Here is an 18,970-nt window from a genome sequence, read left to right on the forward strand (position 1 = left end):
CCTTGGTGCAACCTGACACCTACATGGCACCTAAGCAGCCTACTTTGAATGCTTGTCACCTCCTCTCCCATTCTATCTCAAAGGCCTGTGACCAGATGCAGCCATCACATTTTAGTATCAGCAAACTTTTCTTCCTCCATCCCACCCACTTTGTTTACTACCTAACCTAATTAAGAGTTCTGGAGAACTTGAGAGTTTGCACGCTATTTTGAGATTGTTTAGTTGGCCCAGCAAAGGTACTACTCTAATGTGGAATTTGTATGTGATGACAATATAATATGTTTAGGTTGCAATTATCTGTGCCTTCTTATTCACCACAGACAAGTGGAAACATTAAGCTCAGTGGCAGACACATGTCATGTATGTAAAAGGACCCAGGTTCTATCCCTGATATTTCCAGGCATGGCTGGCAAATGCTTCTATCTGAAATTCTGGAGAGCTGTAATGTAGACAATACTGTCTGAGACATGGTGGACCTATGCTCTGACTTCAAATAAGGAAGCCTTCTATGTTTTTCTAATCTGAAGAAATAGAAAATCAGTTGCAAAGTACAGGTTTCCCCACTTTTTTTTTCTATCCTTGGAGTATTTGATCCCGTGTGCCCTTAACATTCTCCTCATAATTTTGAAGGCAAGCCCCTTCTCAGCAACAAATATTCACAATGCAACATGGAGTACAAGTACCTGCAAACATCACTTGTCAAGCAAAAAGGCAAATATTGAAAAACGTTTCCAATCTACTGTTAAAACACCAGCTACCCAGTGAGATACTTTGCTTTATGGTATATTGCATGTTTCTTCTTGTGCATTAATATACCTCATCATGACTTCATTTGCTCTGAAGATTATTTCCTATGCCCTAGTTTGCCCAGGCAAGCATTTAACTATGTTCTCCTCTCCTGGTAAATAGGATTCTCACTCTTCCATTTGCCCAAGCTTCCCCAGCTGGTGTAATCCTAAGGGTGAAATAAATGGCTGTGATTCCAAGCCCTGGGCCAACACACACACACACACACACACACACACACAGCTGGTGGGTGGTCTGCAATAGAGGAATGTGTCTTACATTAACCATCATCTACAGTCCTTCAGTATGATCTAAATCTAAGCCGGCACACAACATACTAATGTTCTACCGCTAATGTTCTACTACTGTTATCTCCTCATTCTAAATACTTGCCTCTGAAATGGAACAGATGGGTGTTTTTTTAGGGGGGGGGGGAATTACTTCTGTCCATATATTTCTAAATGGATCCTTCCAAACTGGATGCCCAGGTCAAAATATCCTACATGCACCCATCAGGATCACAGTGTCACTTAATTTACATCCCGGCATCCAGTCCCACCCAAATTTTCTACCCATTTCATTTATCCTTAGAAATTCCACTTGTGCATGCGTGGAAATCCAAAAATTTATTCGGGGGGAGTTGGGTTGGGATGTGTTTTTTTTGGGGGGGGGACACACGCTGCGTCCAGCCGTGGAAGCAATAATGAGCATGCCCTTGTTTTTCAGACCCTATGCCTCCAGCCCTCCCGCCACCTCGGCCCTTTTCCTCTCTGCAGAAGGTTCAGAAATTTCCACCATTGCCTCGGGGGCCGGGAATGGGGCGAGAACCCGGGACCGAGGCCGCCGGGAGAGGAGCCGGGGAGCCGCCGCCGCTTGGCCCCGGGGCGGAGTCGCGGGCTCCGGAGCAGGCCGTAGCCGGGGAATGCGCAGCCCGGGCGGGAAGGGCGCCGCCGCCGCTCGCCGCTCGGGGAAGGGGGCTCTCGCAGAGACCAACCTGTCAGCAGGAGGGTGGTGAGGGCGGCTCCGCTGCGCCTGCTGTGGCACCACGACCCCGCTCCGTAGCGCGCCATGGCTCGCTCCGTCGGCGCCTGCTGCTGCTGCTACTGCTGCTGCCGCCAAACAGGACCATCGCCGCCACCAGCATCCCTCCCTCCTCCTCCTCCTCCTCCCCTTCTTCCATAGAGACGGTCTCTATGGCAGCGCGGAGGGCGGGGCCTAAGGCCGGCTCGTGGCGGGCCTGGCTTCGCCTCGCCTCAAGTGAGGCCTTCGGGTTGTTTTTCCCTCCTCTGTAGTTGGGCAGAGCCGCCCACAGAGCAGGATCCTCTGGAGCTCAACGTAGTCATTAAGGGGATATGCGTTGGTCTTCTCCACACCCACCCACCTAGTGCCGGATTTATGCATAAGCTAAACAAGCTATAGCTTAGGGCCCCACTATCTTGGGGGTCCCCAAAAAAATAAAAGGGGGGAAAAACGGATGCACAAGATCCAGTTTTGTGTTGTGTAGGCGCCTATGATGTAAGTCTTGGGCCCCGCCTGCTAGCCTGCTCTCTAAAATATCACTGGTTTGCTCGTTTCTATATATAGGGTGCCTACATTTTGCATGGACTGATTGCATGGCAACTTGTGCAAATGGCTTTAGATACCTATTAGGTCCATAAATTACCATATAGCATATATTCAACACAAAAAACAGCGACAATTTGTTGTTGAGAAAGGACAGCTGGACATATAAAGGGCCCCATTACCTTCAGTGGCTTAGGGCCTCATTAAACCTAACTCCAGCACTGGTTGGTCTTTTCCGCACACACCACACAACACGCTTCTAAGAACATGTAAGATGCTGTCTAACATGCTGTTCGTCTGCCTCGCCCCAGTATTGCCTGTGCAGGCTGGCAGCAGCAGCAGCTGCCTGGAGTTTTGGGTCGGAGTCTCTCTTTCCCAGCCCCACCAGGAGATTGGGGGGGGGAGGCGGGGATTGAACCTAGGACCTTCTGCACGCAAAGCAGGATCTACCCCTGGGATGCAGACCCTCCTTAAAGACAAGCAAAGAGATGCCTTTCACCGGAGCAGCAGATTTGGGAGCAGGCTTGCCTAGGGAGCTGCCTTATATTGAGTTGGACCATTCTTCCATCAAAGTCTGTATATATTGCCGATACGTTGATTGGCAATGGCTCTCTCTGGTTTTGTGCAGAGATGATTATTGTTATTTATTAGCAACTTGTAAAAATAACTCAGAGCAACTTACAAACACATTAGGAATACTCAGTGCTTTCCCCCCAAAAAAATTGTTTAGGGGTACTCTTGTTTTGATTCAAGAAAATCACCATTTTATAGTACAAAGATTCACAAAATCTTTAGGGGTATGTGTACTCCCAGAAAAAAGCTCTAGGAATACTAAAAACCAGTTCCAACAAACGCCATTAAAAATCTAACAAGTACATCTGCCAAAAATGAAAAGGCAAGTCAAGCAGACCCCGCCCCCCCAACCAAAAGAGGCCACAAATACTTTTAAAACCTTCAAAAAAGGGGGGGGAGCTCTTCCACTGAACCACGACCCTTTGTTCGGTCGTAATTCTTGCCCTGTTATAATTCATCTATCCTTTCTCCCTGGTCACAAGCTTACATACAAAGTGTGAAAGGGAGAGGCGGGCAAGGCAAGGAGCCAAGAGGAGGGCATGCTAGCATTGCAACTGCTGTTATTTACTAAATTATTTGTACAACACTGAAAACAGTTGAAATGTATGGGATACAAAATTTCTCTCTCTAACACACACAAACACACTGTAGATTATATATTAAGAGAAAGAGAGAGAGAGAGAGAGAGTAAAATATGTACATACTACTGTATTAATGTTGCTATGATATGCTGTTTTGGGATGAAAATTGTTATTTATAACAGTAGTAGTAGTAATATGTTGTGTTATTTGATGTGTATCCTGGAAGACTTAGAGTGTGCAAGGAAAATATTAGAACCAGCAACTGAATTTTAGTCCCAGACAGCTGGAGGGCACTAGGAATAATATAATATGATATAATAATATTATATACATAGAACTTCAAGAAAAGAAACTTAGTAGTTGTAAGTGTGGGGTAGGTAACAGCAATATTAAAAATAAAAATCATTGCCGTGCAAGCAGCAGGTGATTTAAAATGTGTATAGCACATCAATATACTTAAGAGTTGTAGAATAAATGACAGCGCCTATAGATCAGTAATTGGTGAATGATGAAGCAGTAACTGGTTCAAAACAAGACTTGGACTTGGTGCTTGAATTACAAGAGGATGCAGAAAGGTTTTATGACCAGCCCTTTATTGCCTTTTTTGAAGACCTAGGGGAAATCATTTGACTGAATTGGGGTGAGAATTGGGTGGGTTTATGGATTTTGTTGAGAAGTCCTTTGAGCCCCATAATTCAAGCATTCTTAAGAGTAAACAGACTGTTCTCACAATGGAGAGATGTACTGGGACTGGGACTATTTAATTTATTCATAAATTATCTGGAGTTGGGGATAAGCAGTGAGGCATCTGTAGTCAAGTTTGCAGATAGCGGCAAATTAAAAACCTAAGCTGATTGCAGAACACTCCAAAGGAATTCTCCAAATTGAGTAAATGGGAAATAAAATGACAAAAGACAGCTAAGGAAGGATGTGATCATAGAGGTTTATTTAAAACTATGTATGGTTTGGAAATAGCAGGTGGAAAATGCTTTGCCTCTCTCACACACAGTTGTAGAACTTGTGGTCAACTTTTGAAACTGATTGGCAGTAGATTCATGGCAAAGTACTTCTTCATGAACTTAACGGAATTTGCTGCCACAGAATGCAGTGGCCATTAACCTCAATGGATAGATTAGACAAAGTCATGCAAAATAGGTCTATAAGCAGCTATTAATTGTAATTGCTAGATGGAGCCTCCAGATTCAGAGGTACTATGTCTTAAATATCAGTTACTGATTGTTAGGTACAGTTCTGTAAAGTTGCAAAAGGAATCAGTCCTGTTTTTGATCTTGGCAATGTAGAAAACCAGTTAGGTTTGTAATCTAAACTTGTTTGTATAGGAAGTTTTCCTTTTTACCTATTTTACTGTTATGTGTTTGGAATGCTTGGTAATGATCATGATATTTTATTCACTTGCTGGAGGGCAATAAAAGGACAGGGCTATAGCATTCATTCCCGACTTGTGGGCTTCTCAGAAGCCTCTGATTGCCACTGTGGGTAACGAGATGCTAAATTAGATAGACCTTTGGTTTAATCCTTCCAGGAAAAAAAGTGTGACTTGACCTATGAATAAGAAAGTACATGGTATGTTCCATCACACATTGCACACATTTGTACTTTATAAAAAAATGAAGCATGGCTTTGAGGGTTCCTAAATCGGGGTGTCCAAACGTTTTTCAAAGAGGCCAGATTTGATGAAGTGAACATGAGGGCTGATCAAAGTTGTTTATCTTTTTTAGGATTGAAGTTTTTTTAGAATTTGACCCCAGGACATTCCTGCCTGAAAAGTGTTCTGTTTAGATCGAAATCTTACTACCTTAGCTTTCCTTACTACAAAAAAGATGATTGTATGAATAATGTAATGCTCTCTGCCTTTGGGGAGCTGTAAAATGGAACTGCATTCCAGAAAGCAAGGCTTATCACATAATAAAAGCATAATTATATATTTTAAAAACTGCACTATACTTGTATCATACATTTCTGACTCCACATGTTCCACAAAAACATTGGCACCCATGTGTGGCAATGTAGACAGAGGGTGAATGTAACAAATAACCAATTAACCAACAATTAACCCTGGTATTTCAGTCTTCTGCCAAGACTTTTCACTATACAGTACTTCTTGATTTGGCTGGAAGGTTAAGACAACTGGCCAACCAGTGAGAGGTATCACTGGGTCAATGATTGCTGAGTGTAAGGCTTAAATGTGGGAAATCCCATGTTCAGATCCCTGCTTACTCAAGCAGCTCACTGGATGGCCTTTTGCTTTCCAGCAAATAGAACTGAATAACAACCACCACCCTCTCATTACACTCCACTGTTCTGAATAAACAAGTCATATGCACAATGCAGCTTTCATAACATTCTTAAGACTTCTCCTCTTTTGTGCTGTTCAGTGCCAACTACTGACCTTTAAAACCTTCCAGCAGATTGAAATAATGAATCATAAAGGCAGTTCTTTTAATGCTATTTATGGCCGTTGCTCCACAAGTAACATATGCTGTTCTTTGATCTGTGCACTTTTAGATTAGCCCGCACAAAATAAAATTCCAAGTTCTGCAGAAATTGCTTTCATCAGCTTATTGCTACCTTACTTGGGAACTGTGACAAAAGGAAGGAGTAGCTTATTGGCTGACAGATTGATCACACTGAAAGGAAGAGACAGGGTTAGCATCTGCCAAAGTTTGATTTTAGGCAAAAAGAAAAAGCCCCATTATTTTGTTAGCTGTGCTTTGTGTCGCATATCTTTGCTTTTCTGTAACCCTTGCTTTTGTGCAGTACAAAGATTTGAATTCTGGGAAGACACATTATTAGCCTTGGCTTGGCACCCGTCTTGGAAAATGAGTCACGTGTTTCAGCGAGGGAGCCCAGTACATATCCAAAAATGGAAGCAAATAAAAACGCTCTTTAAAATTATTGGAAAAAAACACATGACCAACTTTGCAGGCAAATTGAAGTTGCTGAGCCAGCAATAATTACTCATTTGTAGCCAAACCACCATATATCTTTGTGACACTGGCAACATTACAGTGGTCATATAGCTGGAGCTGGCTCAAATATTTATGAAAAGTTTCTGTTATGTTTCATAAACAAAAATTTGGCACAGATTATACTGGTAATGGAAAAAAGAATCCTGGTTAAAGAAAAGAATGGGAATGGGGAATATTTTTGAGCCTGAGATCTACATTCCCTTCTGGGCAACCTTATGAGGACCACATGCCAGCAATCGGCAGAACCAGAAAGAAAAATGGGGAGAGCAACAAATGCAAATTTTACCTTTGCATACCCTGCCACATTTCTCTGATGAAACTATTCCATATTCCTATATATTCCTATTTAATCATCATCATCATCATCATCTCCACCTATCTGATTGGGTTGGCCCAGCCATTCTGGGTGGCTTCCAACATATATAAAAACAAAATAAATATTAAACATTAAAAACACTTCCCTATACAGGGCAGCCTTCAGATGGTTTGGGGATCAGATAACTCCATATCTTCCAACATTCCTCCGATGAAAGTAGGGATGTCCTAAGGAAAAGCGGGACATTTCGGAATCAAATTAGAAACCAGGATGGCTTCTGTAACTCTGGGTCTGTCCCTAGAAAATAGGGAAACTTGGAGGGCATGCCTTTGTGCAGCAGGAATGTTCCTACACACACTCATACACCCTTCTTGATGCTCCCTCCATAGAAGCAAGGGGCCTTATCAGAGTTCAAGAACACATTCCAGCCAGGAGAAAACACTCAGGTTATGAAGCAGGGCCAGTGAGAGAGGGCTGCAGCCTGGAGGAGAGTTCTCAGGCATGTAGGTACTAATTACCTGGTGTGTCAAGGGTCCCATAGTTAAAAAAGAGAACTGCCTTCTAGTAGGAGGAGTACACCATTATCCTTCAAAAAGAATTACTAAAGTCCAACAACTCCTCTTGGCTGCTGTGCTTAGATCTCTTGACTCCCAAGGTATGTAACCAGCCCTTAAAAGGTCTCTCCTCAAAAATGGATATTGGAGAGTTGGAAAAGTTTCAGAAATGATAAGGCATATATAGAGCAACTCCCCTATGATGAAAGAAGCATCTGGATTTTTTTAGTTTAGAAAAAAAAAAGTTGAGTAAGAGGTAACACGATAGAGTTTTATAAAATGATGCACGGCATGGAGAAAGTGGATGGGGGGGGGAATTCCCCATAGCACTGGAACTTGTAGGCATACAGTGAAGCTGGATGCTGGAAGATTCAGAATAAAAGTACCATCCTTCTTGCAGAGTGTAGTTAAGCTTTGGAACACAGGAGGCGATGATGGCCACCAGTTTGGGTGGCTTAGAAGAGGACTGCACAAATTCACAGAGGACAAGGCTATCAACAGCTACTTTGCAAACCAACTTCCACTAATAGCATGCATTTTTGCTCGACTGTTTTCACTACTAAGTGCAGTGGTACTTCGGGTTAAGAACTTAATTCGTTCTGGAGGTCCGTTCTTAACCTGAAACTGTTCTTAACCTGAAGCACCACTTTAGCTAATGGGGCCTCCTGCTGCCGCTGCGCCACCGCTGCACGATTTCTGTTCCCATCCTGAAGCTAAGTTCTTAACCCAAGGTAATATTTCTGGGTTAGCGGAGACTGTAACCTGAAGCGTATGTAACCCGAGGTATCACTGTATTCTCCTCATTCATGCATTTTTGTGCACATCTCTTGTCTGGAGAGCTGCACAGCAAAATATAGAGAAGTGCAAGTTCCAAATGATAGCTGGTACAGTTCACATACTGTTTCAGAATATGTGATGAGTTAGGACTGCCTTTAAATGTAAACTCCTCCATCTTTCCCGTTGCGAGAAGGGGGTTCTCTCACAGCATTCACATTATTATTATTACTACAAGAAAGAAGATTCCACCTAAACATTAGGAAGAACTTCCTGACAGTAAGAGCTGTTCGACAGTGGAATTTGCTGCCAAGGAGTGTGGTGGAGTCTCCTTCTTTGGAGGTCTTTAAGCAGAGGCTTGACAACCAGATGTCAGGAGTGCTCTGATGGTGTTTCCTGCTTGGCAGGGGGTTGGACTCGATGGCCCTTGTGGTCTCTTCCAACTCTATGATTCTATGATTTATCGCTATCTCCCACACAGAGAACATAACTGATTATCACAAAAGCTATTCCTCTATCATTATTTCTATGTTTCTGCTTTTCTCTCTTTTTCAACTCAGTTATGTGCAGTGATTTACCTCAGCAACTGCTTCTCTGGAGCCCTCTGTAGGCCAACTGTAGTAACTGAAACATCAATGGTGGTTTACATCCTGGTACAAAAATCCAGCTGTCAAAATAATAAACAGGAGCAATAGATTTAAGACTACAAGGAATCCATAAAATGGCATGCACGTTATAAGATACCCTTCATCCAGAGGAGCTTGCATTTTAATTTGAGAAAAAGATGGGTCATAAATGTACAGAAAAGAGGAAAATATTAGCTTTATACAGCTAAAAGCAGCAGCAACAACAAAAATGCTCTGCAGTTAATGCTGAGTACCCACTCATCTTCTGCTACGGGCTTGCTACTCTTCCCTCCTCTGCTTTGTTTTGCAACATCATTGCATTCTATTAAAAAGAAATAACTGGCTTGTAATTACAATGGTTAGTGATTAGAGTTCTAACCACATTATGTAGAGTTGTGCTGATGACAGTGTTATCTTAACTGTGCAAATTAAAAAGGAGCCTTTGTTAGCAAAAGTGCAAGCCTTGGTGGTGGTAAAGGAGGTATGAAGTCTAAGTGTTAGTATGTATGTTGTTGATGAAATAAATCAAGTCTTGACTCTCCTAGAAAGCAATCCTAATTACTAGGGAGGATAATGGTGAACCTCACTCTCCATGCACAGAGAGCAAGTTTCATGGGCTGAGGTCTCCTCTGTGCAGTCACAGAAAACTCCACCATTGTTCTTTTACCTCCAGAATCTTCCTTCTCAATCTTGTGGCCTGGATGGAGCCATAAGGCATATACTGAAGAGTCACCTGTCTCTCATCTTTTCCATTTCTAGTGAGGTGCTTGAGCATCACTGTGTGACTGTTGACTAAAACCATGTCTATGAGCAAAGACTAATTGAAAAGCAGAAGGCAATAGGTTTGGAAATGTGGCACTCCCAGGAGCTTGTTCTGTGGATCCTGGGGGTTGCATATTTGCAGAATCCAAAGCCCCCTCATTCCCCTGAACACCCAACTACAGAAAGTGGGGAGTCGGGAATACCAGCCCTGGAGCTGGCACACTTATTTTCCCTAGTGTAACTGGGAAAGGAACTTTTTAAAAGCCATAGGAATCGCCAAAATGTTGGAGAATTTAACTAATGAATATACACTGTTGGATTGTTATTTAGCTTTATTAAGTGTTCTTCTCAAATAGTAATATGATTTTGAGAAGTAAAATGTTGTTAAGTCATTCTTTAATGGCATCAGAACTAACGACTGCCCATTTTTGAAAGAATTTGGAAGGAGCCATGAAAGGATATTGGTATAAAAAATGTGTGGGATATAACTTTGTTTGGAAAGTTGACAAATAAAATTGGCTAGGGGGACTAAAAAGAGCAGCAGCTTTAGATCAGAACGGTTTGATTTTTTTCAGTGAATAACTAATGATGTAATATGCCAACCTCTCAGTATGCTATTTTCTGTAACTCATAGTTATTTGCTTTTACATTAAAGATAACAGCAACATTTGTTATCTTTCTACTGTACTCTGTAGAGAGTAATTCTTGTGTGACTTTTGATGCACATATTTGTCTTTGGAGCTAAGTTTTATTTATGTTCAAAACGTTATTTATATTTTAAGTTACATTTTTGGTATAGTTCCCTGCACAAAATCTCTATTGGTCAATACACACACAATCTGCCTGTTTGTCATGTGATATTTAAATTAAAAAAAAAATCAACTAGCAGCTTCTAAATTAAATCTGTATGACAGCTATAGCCAAATGACTATTTATAAATACTTGTATATTCATACAGCTCTTACGGTTGTGCAATTCTGAGTCAGAAAAGAAGCGGTACTGTATGCTGAGCACTAGAACTGCAACCTTGGGGTTCCACTCTTATGATTTCCTGTCACCTGCACTCATGAGCTATCATGTAGAATCTCCACCTAAGTGATGGATGTGAAGGGAGTGCTATGGTTTGCTTGAAGGCTTGCTTCCTCCTGACTTGGTGTGCTAAGGCAGCCCTTGTGTTCCATTTGGCATTGCTGATAATTATTAGCACTGTCACAGTGCATTGCCGACTCCCGGAGCACATTTGCTTGGGAGAGCCATACAAATGAAAACAGTTGGGTAGGCAAGCTTGAGACTCTCTTTGTCCATAATGAGGCAACGTTCTTGAAGTGACAGGTTTCATTTTATGCGTTTTGGATTTCAAAATCACTCGGATTCATGATGCATTTTCCACTGAGATGCCCCACCTCCTAGCAAAATTCTAACGAGTATATCTGAAAATCTGAAAATAATTTTAAACACGAAACTAAACCATTTCTCCTCTCAACGTATACTGTCAGATGTTTGCTGCATTGCAAAGTATTTCAAAGACCTCCAGTATTTATTATAATTATTAAGACTTTTTATTTCTAATAATGTTCTCGTCATAAGAAGAGCCCATCTATTCCAGCACCAGCCCTGTGGAACACCCTCCCACCAGATGTCAAAGAGAAATATAACTACCAAACTTTTAGAAGACATCTGAAGGCAGCCCTGTTTAGGGAAGCTTTTAATGATTAATAGGTTATTGTATTTTAGTGTTTTGTTGGAAGCTGCCCAGAGTGACTGGGGAAACCCAGCCAGATGGTTATTATATTATTATTATTATCCTGTTCTCACAGTGGCCAGCCAGATGCCTGCAGGAAATCTGAGTACAAGAGCATTCTCTCCTAAGGTCATGTCCATGAGTGAGTTCTAGTGCAGGGGTCTGCAACCCGCGGCTCCGGAGCCGCATATGGCTCTTTTACACCTTTACCGCGGCTCTGGGGTGGATACTAGCGAGGGGAGGAGGTGCATTGTGCGCCCCAACACTCCCCACTGTGGTGGGCACTGTACTGGCTGTGACGTCGCATGGGGGCGGTGTGTGCATTAGTCACGCACCGTCCCGACATCACCTTCCCGCCCACTGGCAGATCGGACATTAAGGTAAGAAACAATATATGCAGTGTTATACTTGTTTTAAATGTCGCAATGGTTTTGCGGCTCCCAGGTTTTTTTTCTTCGGAAACGGGTCCAAGTGGCTCTTTTTGTCTTAAAGGTTGCAGACCCTTGTTCTAGTGTTATCAGATCCATGGATTCACTAACCATTGTTCAGTCATTCTTTAATCTAGTGATTGTAACTTGGGGATTTACCGTGCAATCTGATGAATGCTCAGAAGCAAGCGCCATTGAATTTGGGGGATTTACTCCATGTATAGAAGGCGCAGGGGATGTTTTTGATCTGGCAGGCAAGATCCTAATCTCCCCGCACCACCACAGGCCAGCTCTGACAGCTGGGCAGGGCAACCCACCAATCTACCATCTCATGTCCTCTCCTACTCCCTAGCTGGGAAAGCTAACTAGGCTTTGGGAAGAAGAAGGAAACTACAGTAGGACTGTGTCAGAGCCCTCCTGCCTCCTCCCAAGCCCAGTGCCTCCTTCCCTGACTGTGGGAAGGCATCGCAAGGGCTGGGGAGTGTCAAACGTTGCCAAGGACTGCAGAAAAGGGCCTCTCGGGCTGCATGCATTGGACTTGTTTACACTGTGTAGCAGAGGTGGTCTTGCATTTCAGGCAGCAGTTTCCCCCAGCTCTACTTGAAGACATCAAGGGTTGAACCTGGGACCTTTACGTATACTGGACATGCGTTCTACCGCTGAGCCACAGCCCTTTCACCTTGTTCCGCAAGTGGGTTTTCTGTGCCTTCCTAACAGCCAAGGAACAGGTTTGGCAACACTGGAAGGAAAAACTATCTTGGTGCTAATACATCTGTGGATTGAGAAACCGACTTTGCTGCCTCTAGATGAGCCAGCAGTCAATTGGTGACAGCACTGTGGGGCATACAACACTATTTGGACTGCCTTCACTCTGACACCAATACTCGCTGAAGGGCTTACTTTCACTGTTCTGTATCCTAGTTGCTTCCAAGGCTCTGCCCAGTCCTCCCCCTTCCAAAATCCCCAGCTTATCCCCCCTCTGTCAGTATAAGAGGTGAGGTTTATAGGGCCCAAGATACTTACGGCTTGATACTTACAATGAAATCCTGTACATGTATACTCAGAAATAAGCCCCAAAGGATTTGTTCCCAGTTTAGGATAGCTGCTTAAATCTAGGCTGATCTAGCAAAGGGCTTGGGGAGAAAAGAAGACTTAAAGATAAGAAAATGTGCGAGAGGATCAGTTAGTAATTAAATCCCAATGTTTTACGCCACAGTAAATAAGTCATTAATCTGCATCTTTAATTTGATTTGCTATGTTTGTAAATAATCAATGTTTAAGCTTTGTTAATAGCACTACAGTGCCTTGAGCAGGTAAAAAGCCCTGAGAGGTCTCTCCTTCAGCCTCGCAACAACTTCATTCTCACCAGGACTGTTGACATTTTAGTTCCACAAATGACATTGGAGATGGTTTCCATGGAAACTAAAGATTCAGCCACACACATTCTTGAAACAGACAAATGAGAATATCTGTTTCCTACTACTGACCAAATATTTAATGTCACCAGTGTTTACTAGAAAGCTCCAGGGCATAAGAAGGCTTCAGAAAAAGGACTTAAAGGGAACTATCCCTTCCATATCCAATCTATCTATCTATATATATACTAGCAGCAAGGTCATTCTCAGAGAGCTGATCCTTATATAGCCAAGCCAGCACCAAAACTCAGCAGTAGAAAACAACATGTAGGGGAAACTCTAAGGGAAGGGAAAACAACAATTTCTGAGGATGTTCAGTGACCATAGAGCTCCGGGGAGGGGTGTGGAATATTGCTGGAAGGGAATGAAATGGAGTATCCAGGAAATGGGCATTGTTAGCTGCCTGGAGGAACAAACAGGAGTACTCCACACTGCAAAACAGGTCTTACTTGTTGTACCTGATGATGCATAGAAAGGAGACAAAGAGCTGCCCTAGCGCAGGAGTTCTGTTAGGGCAGGTGTAGAGAACCTGTGGCTCTCCAGATGTTGCTGAACTACAACTCCCATCATCCTTGGTCTTTTGTCATGATTGTTGGGGTGGAGGGGAATTGTAGCTCAGTAACATCTGGAGGGCTACAGGCTCCCTTCCTATGCTCTATGGCACCAGAATACGCCACTCTTGCACACAAAGTCTTCTCAGCTCATGTCAACGAAACAGAAACTCTACATGTACAAGGGGCATTTGCAGAGCTGTGCCCGCTATGGAAAGGAGAAGAGAACCCCATGTGGACACTGGAGGGCACATGGAGGTCTGGACCACCGCTTACGTATGATAATGGCCATATCTATCCCAGGGATATAGGTAGGTCTGGGTTTGGTCAGAGCTTGGATGGATGATCACCTGTGAACTTTGAGCAGTCACTTGAATAACGCAGACGGAGTCCAAAGAGAAAAGAAACCAAGAATACTTTGCTGGGTAAACTGAGCAGAAACAGTATATGATATGAGGGGGTCTACAAGTCTTTACAAGTGTTGTTTAGAGGAGGGAGATATGCAACTACACAGGATAAAAAGTTATATACACCAATCAAAATTTGAATTGCCTCAGCAAGGAACATAGCATACTGCCCGGTTGCTAGGCAACACCTCCCACCCACCCCCAGTTAGCTTGACTGTAAGCAGAATTATCCCTTAGGTTATTAAATGAATGATCCCTGCAGTTGTACTTCCAGCAGGAACCACATATATAGCTTGATGGGTTGCATGAAGGAAGAAGAGTAGGATTCTTATGGAAACATAAGGAAATAAATACATAAAGAAATAATATTTCCGGGTGGGTATAAAATAATGTTTTGAAGTGACTAATAATTATGCTAAGTCAAAGTTAAGCAGAAGCACGCCATCTTCTAGCCTTGCTACCCTACCATGCCTCTTGGTTTGAGTGGCACTTCCGCAAAGCCATAGAGAAGAGAAAAGGACAGAAACTGTGACAAAGGAAAAAAGTGTCACGTTTGTGAAGGTTGTTGGCAGAGTCGGTGACCCACTGCTTATTAAAGTTTCCCAGCTGAAAAGATTTCAAAGCTTGCCCTGCCTGTGAACAATGGTAAAGATTGAACTACACGCCATACAAAATGTAGTTATAAGTGAGGCTATCTAGCTTAAAGTTTCATTCAAGTAAGACTAGGATTATTGTGCACAGTTGTCCCCGTGGCAACATCTGGCCTATATTTCCCCACGTGTGAAAGAGAAAACAATGTAAGAAGTGGAAAACATCATACATTCTTTCTCGTTTCCATTCCGAGGTGTGAAGGAAGAGTAAGACATTCCTACCACAGTGTTCTTACTTTATCTCCATGAAAGCCTTCATTCCACTTGCATGAAAAAGAAAACACTGATTAGTCACAAACATTTCCTTAAAGAATTCTGATTCTGAGGCAAGTGCTGATGTCATAATAAGAGTTCAGAGAGCTTTTCTTCCTCCTTTTTGCTTTTCTCCATAGTAAGCAATGACATCAACTTTCACAGGGGGAGAAAACCCACCTTGACTTTGGATCTTCAAAGGTAAGCATTAACAAGAACCTGCTTTTAGTTTTGCACTTAGATTGCACTTGGTTAACTCATTTTGAGTGCTGTTCTCGTCATCTCTGTCCTTTTCCTTTTTGAGGTGGGGTCTTTTATCTCACCAACTTTATAACAGTGGATTCCTGACAGTAATGGAAAACTGATATTGGTTATCCTAAGAGAAAGCCATAGATACCAAAACAACTTCATGTATTCAGCCTTTCAGGCATAAATATATAAATAAATTTATTTCATCCAAAGGTCAGGATGTACACATTTGTAAATAATAATAATGGTCGAATCTGATCCACATTGAAACAACCTGTTCACACTTATTCCCATAGAACCGAAGCGGCAGCTAAACTGGCAATCCTGGGCGTGTTTACTCAGAAGTGAGTGCCCCTGGGTTCAATAAGAGTAACCCCTGGGATTTAATACTGCCAGGAATTTTTTTAATAGACCAGATGTTTGCTGGGGATTAACTGTGTATTGGGTGTGGTTGCTGGGCGTGCTTGGGAGTAATGTCTGGATATGAAAGAGTGCTAAGGAAGGACTGTATTTGCAATGGGTCAGTGCATCTGGCTGTTAACCAGAAGGTTGGTGGTTTGAGCCCACCCAGGGCAGGATTCCTGCACTGCATGGAATTGGACTAGATGATCCTCAGGTTCCCGTCCAACACTGCAATTCTATGATTCTATTTGGGGAATTTTATTGTATGGAGGAAGTGTGAGTGCAACTTCTGCCTCAGGGCCCTTCTTTCAGCTTCCACCCAACATCACAAACGGCAGGTGATTGATGGTGGAGTTGCTGTTTGACATGAAGTAACTGCAGAAACCAGCCCGTGGGAGAAATATTTGTACTATATGTTTTGAACCGGTCACACTGCTGTTGCAACTTGTGGTGATTTCACTGGTTTCTCTTACATTTCACAGTAAGGATTGTGGTTTTATGGCTCTGTCTCTAAGCCATTACAGTACAGCCAAGCTCTATTCTTCTCTAGTTCTGTGAATTTCATACCTTATCTCTAAGCGCAGATCAGTGCAAGATGACTTCATCAGAAGGAAGCCAGAGGCTGTTATCACCAAGAATGATAACATTCACACAGTCTCTACTTCTTCTCTCGCTCCCTCACGTGGAGACAATTGCCGGGGGGGGGGGCGGGAAGCTGTCAATTTTGGTTTCTTTCATTTTCCCAGTTTTACGATCATTTCTTCACATTTCCACATCAGTCTCAACTTTTTTAAAAAAAGGTTCTCATGAAAATTTATCCTAATACACACATTTTTTAAAAGCAATTTCCCCCGATACAATGCATGTTGATGTTATTTTCTTTAACATATGCCTTTTTGCGTTGTGGGTTAAACCACAGAGCCTAGGGCTTGCTGATCGGAAGGTCGGCGGTTCGAATCCCCACAACGGGGTGAGCTCCCGTTGCTTGGTCCCTGCTCCTGCTAACCTAGCAGTTCAAAAGCACGTCAAAGTGCAAGTAGATAAATAGGTACTGATCCAGTGGGAAGGTAAATGGCATTTCCGCGCGCTGCTCTGGTTTGCCAGAAGCGGCTTAGTCATGCTGGCCACATGACCTGGAAGCTGTACGGAAGCTGATATGAGTGCCACAACCCCAGAGTAGTCCACGACTGGACCTAATGGTCAAGGGTCCCTTTACCTTTACCCCAATATACATAATTTTGTACACATTCCTTGGCTGGAGAACTGCATTGCCAAATTCAGAGGAGTGTGAATTTCAAAGGATGGCTGTGTCTTGGTTTATGTATTGTTTTGGAAAGTGTGAATTGGGTAAATCCACATTTAAATGCAAACTGAATTGAACTTTCAGGTGGGAGATGATTTGGGCCAGGGAACCCTGGCATGGTGCTGAAGGATAGAGCTGTGACTATCACGTGACCTACCTTGCACTTCCTAAGCCAGTCTACCACCCATGGGTGTCCTGGAGGATACTATCCCCTCACATGCAACTGCCAGGCTGTGTATGAAAGTCTGTAGCTGCCTTCTGTGTATGAAATCAAGGTGTGTGTGCTATTTTGCTGTTTGCCTCAGGCAGCAAAGTGTTTTGGGCTGGCCCTGACCCCTCTGCTATTTGTAGTGAAATTAAACTGTGCCCTCCAGCTTGTGCCTATGGTAAAAGAAGTAGATGAGCCTTCCTTATTAGTGCAGTAATTACCAGGAACAACAACCCACATTATAGCAAACCAGAACATCAGTATGAATTGAGCCTGAATGATGCATGAAAATATCCTTAAATGTTTCTGGTCAGCAAACACCTGCATGGGGCTAAGAAAAATTTCATTTACCAAGAATACAAATATTTGTGGGGTGTTGTTGTTGTTTTGTTCCTTTTGCTTTTGCTCTGCCCTCAACAATGCATAATGCAAACAAGCCACTAATTTGGAAGTTGAAATTATTGTTGCCACTCAATCTTTACTAAAAGCATTTTGTGAAATGTGAGGTCTGTAGAAAACAATTATGTGGTGTGCATATATGACTGCAAAAAAGGAAGCCAATTGTTTTCCTGGAAACAGAAAAGGACACTTGTTGACTACTTCAACCTTATTAGATTCAAGGTGAGTTATTGTAGTGTGTAACAATGCACGTTCAGAAGTACCACATTCTGCATTCAAATATACAACTTGCCCTAAAACGTTTGGCTTCTTTTGGCCTCTGTAATTTATTCTAAGTATTGGCCTACTCAACACATGCCCAATGTGTAGGATATGTTTCAGAAGTGTACATGGGGAAAGTGCAGTGTCTATTAGTAGAGTTAAGGGTAACATTAAGAAATTTCAAATAAGAAGAAGAACCTGCCCTATTCCATAGGTCTTTAATTGTTACAGCTCAGCTAGACCTCCATAACTGCTGGCTTCGACTGCTGTGGGGTATACGTCCTACAGAGCAGCTAGACATCATTGAGAGAGGGAAGCAATGTCTTGATAAGACTATGGCTACACGCAAGAGGAGTGGAGTGGAGGGAGAGAATTGCATTAGTTTTACTGGTTATAATGCTGGTGCTTCTGTTCCAGTTTCTGATGTTCCTTTCATACTTAGTACCTTCTGGTATTGTGGAACTGTGGCTTGTATATGCCCCAAATTTTGTCAATGCAAAATGCCTGCAATTTTTGAGTTAACAGGGTTGAAACTGTTTGTTTGTTTTTAATGGAAGTAACCTGAATTAAACATTTGCTAGATTCCACTAGATTTTACATCATATGAAACATCCCATGTAAAAATAAATAGGTAAGGAAACATTGTAAAGATTAAATAAAATGCTGCCTGAATGCAGCCCATGGTATTAAACGTTTGAGAAATGGTGCAACCCTCTCCTCACAGAGGTCATCTGGCCCCCTCAATGTGCAATTTTCATTGCATGTTGAAAATGTACCTATTTACCCTGGCCTATGATTCTTGTGGTGTACATTTTTTAGAGCCCACTCTATTCTTATTATTGTAATTTGCTTTAAACTGTTCTAGTGTTGTATTTTTAATTGTTGTGTGACCTGTCCTGGGTAATAAATAATCTACTACTTTTACTACTACCAGGCTCAGGTATTAAGTGATGCATAAATTGTTCATAAGGTGTTAAGTGATACATAAACCCACAACTTACTTGAGGGTTTGGTTCCTGGGAATCATGCAATCACATAAGAAAAGCGAGCATAAATTGTGGGCTTACTGTACGATAAAGAAATCATTATGTAGCTGTCAGGACCAGCCTTAAATTTTGTTGCCTCAAGTCAAGGACAAGATGGTGCCACCCCATTTGACGCACAAAAGCTGGTTAGACT

General features: G+C 42.5%; 2 protein-coding genes and 1 long non-coding RNA gene across 22 annotated transcripts in view; 1 reads left to right on the top strand and 2 right to left on the bottom strand.

Annotated features, from left to right (window-relative positions):
- SGCE (sarcoglycan epsilon) overlaps positions 1-1,998 on the bottom strand; it is a 30,379-nt gene extending 28,381 nt beyond the window's left edge. For 2 of the 10 annotated variants that reach the window (XM_083469042.1, XM_083469040.1), the window contains exon 1: positions 1,781-1,998. In XM_083469042.1, the coding sequence (XP_083325168.1) occupies positions 1,781-1,856 (76 nt within the window). In that variant the 5' untranslated portion in view covers positions 1,857-1,998. Of the gene's footprint in view, positions 1-816; positions 951-1,780 lie in introns of those variants that run through there. The other 8 variants (XM_083469044.1, XM_083469041.1, XM_083469039.1 and 5 more) reach the window with 7 other exon arrangements.
- Positions 1,999-5,321: 3,323 nt separating this feature from the next.
- LOC310690308 lies at positions 5,322-14,999 on the bottom strand. The gene is made up of 3 exons (XR_014518035.1): positions 14,940-14,999; positions 8,716-8,804; positions 5,322-6,151 (listed from the first exon to the last, which is right to left on the bottom strand). It is a non-coding gene; the product is annotated as an uncharacterized lncRNA (long non-coding RNA).
- A 48-nt stretch (positions 15,000-15,047) lies between these two features.
- PPP1R9A (protein phosphatase 1 regulatory subunit 9A) overlaps positions 15,048-18,970 on the top strand; it is a 148,536-nt gene continuing 144,613 nt past the window's right edge. For 4 of the 11 annotated variants that reach the window (XM_083469032.1, XM_083469012.1, XM_083469019.1 and 1 more), the window contains exon 1: positions 15,059-15,170. The gene's annotated coding sequence lies outside the window, so the exon portion shown is untranslated. Of the gene's footprint in view, positions 15,171-18,970 lie in introns of all 11 variants that reach the window. The other 7 variants (XM_083469008.1, XM_083469031.1, XM_083469014.1 and 4 more) reach the window with 2 other exon arrangements.

The sequence above is a fragment of the Podarcis liolepis genome, assembly GCF_965112155.1.
Source record: "Podarcis liolepis genome assembly, chromosome: 12".
NCBI classification, from domain to species: Eukaryota; Metazoa; Chordata; class Lepidosauria; order Squamata; family Lacertidae; genus Podarcis; species Podarcis liolepis.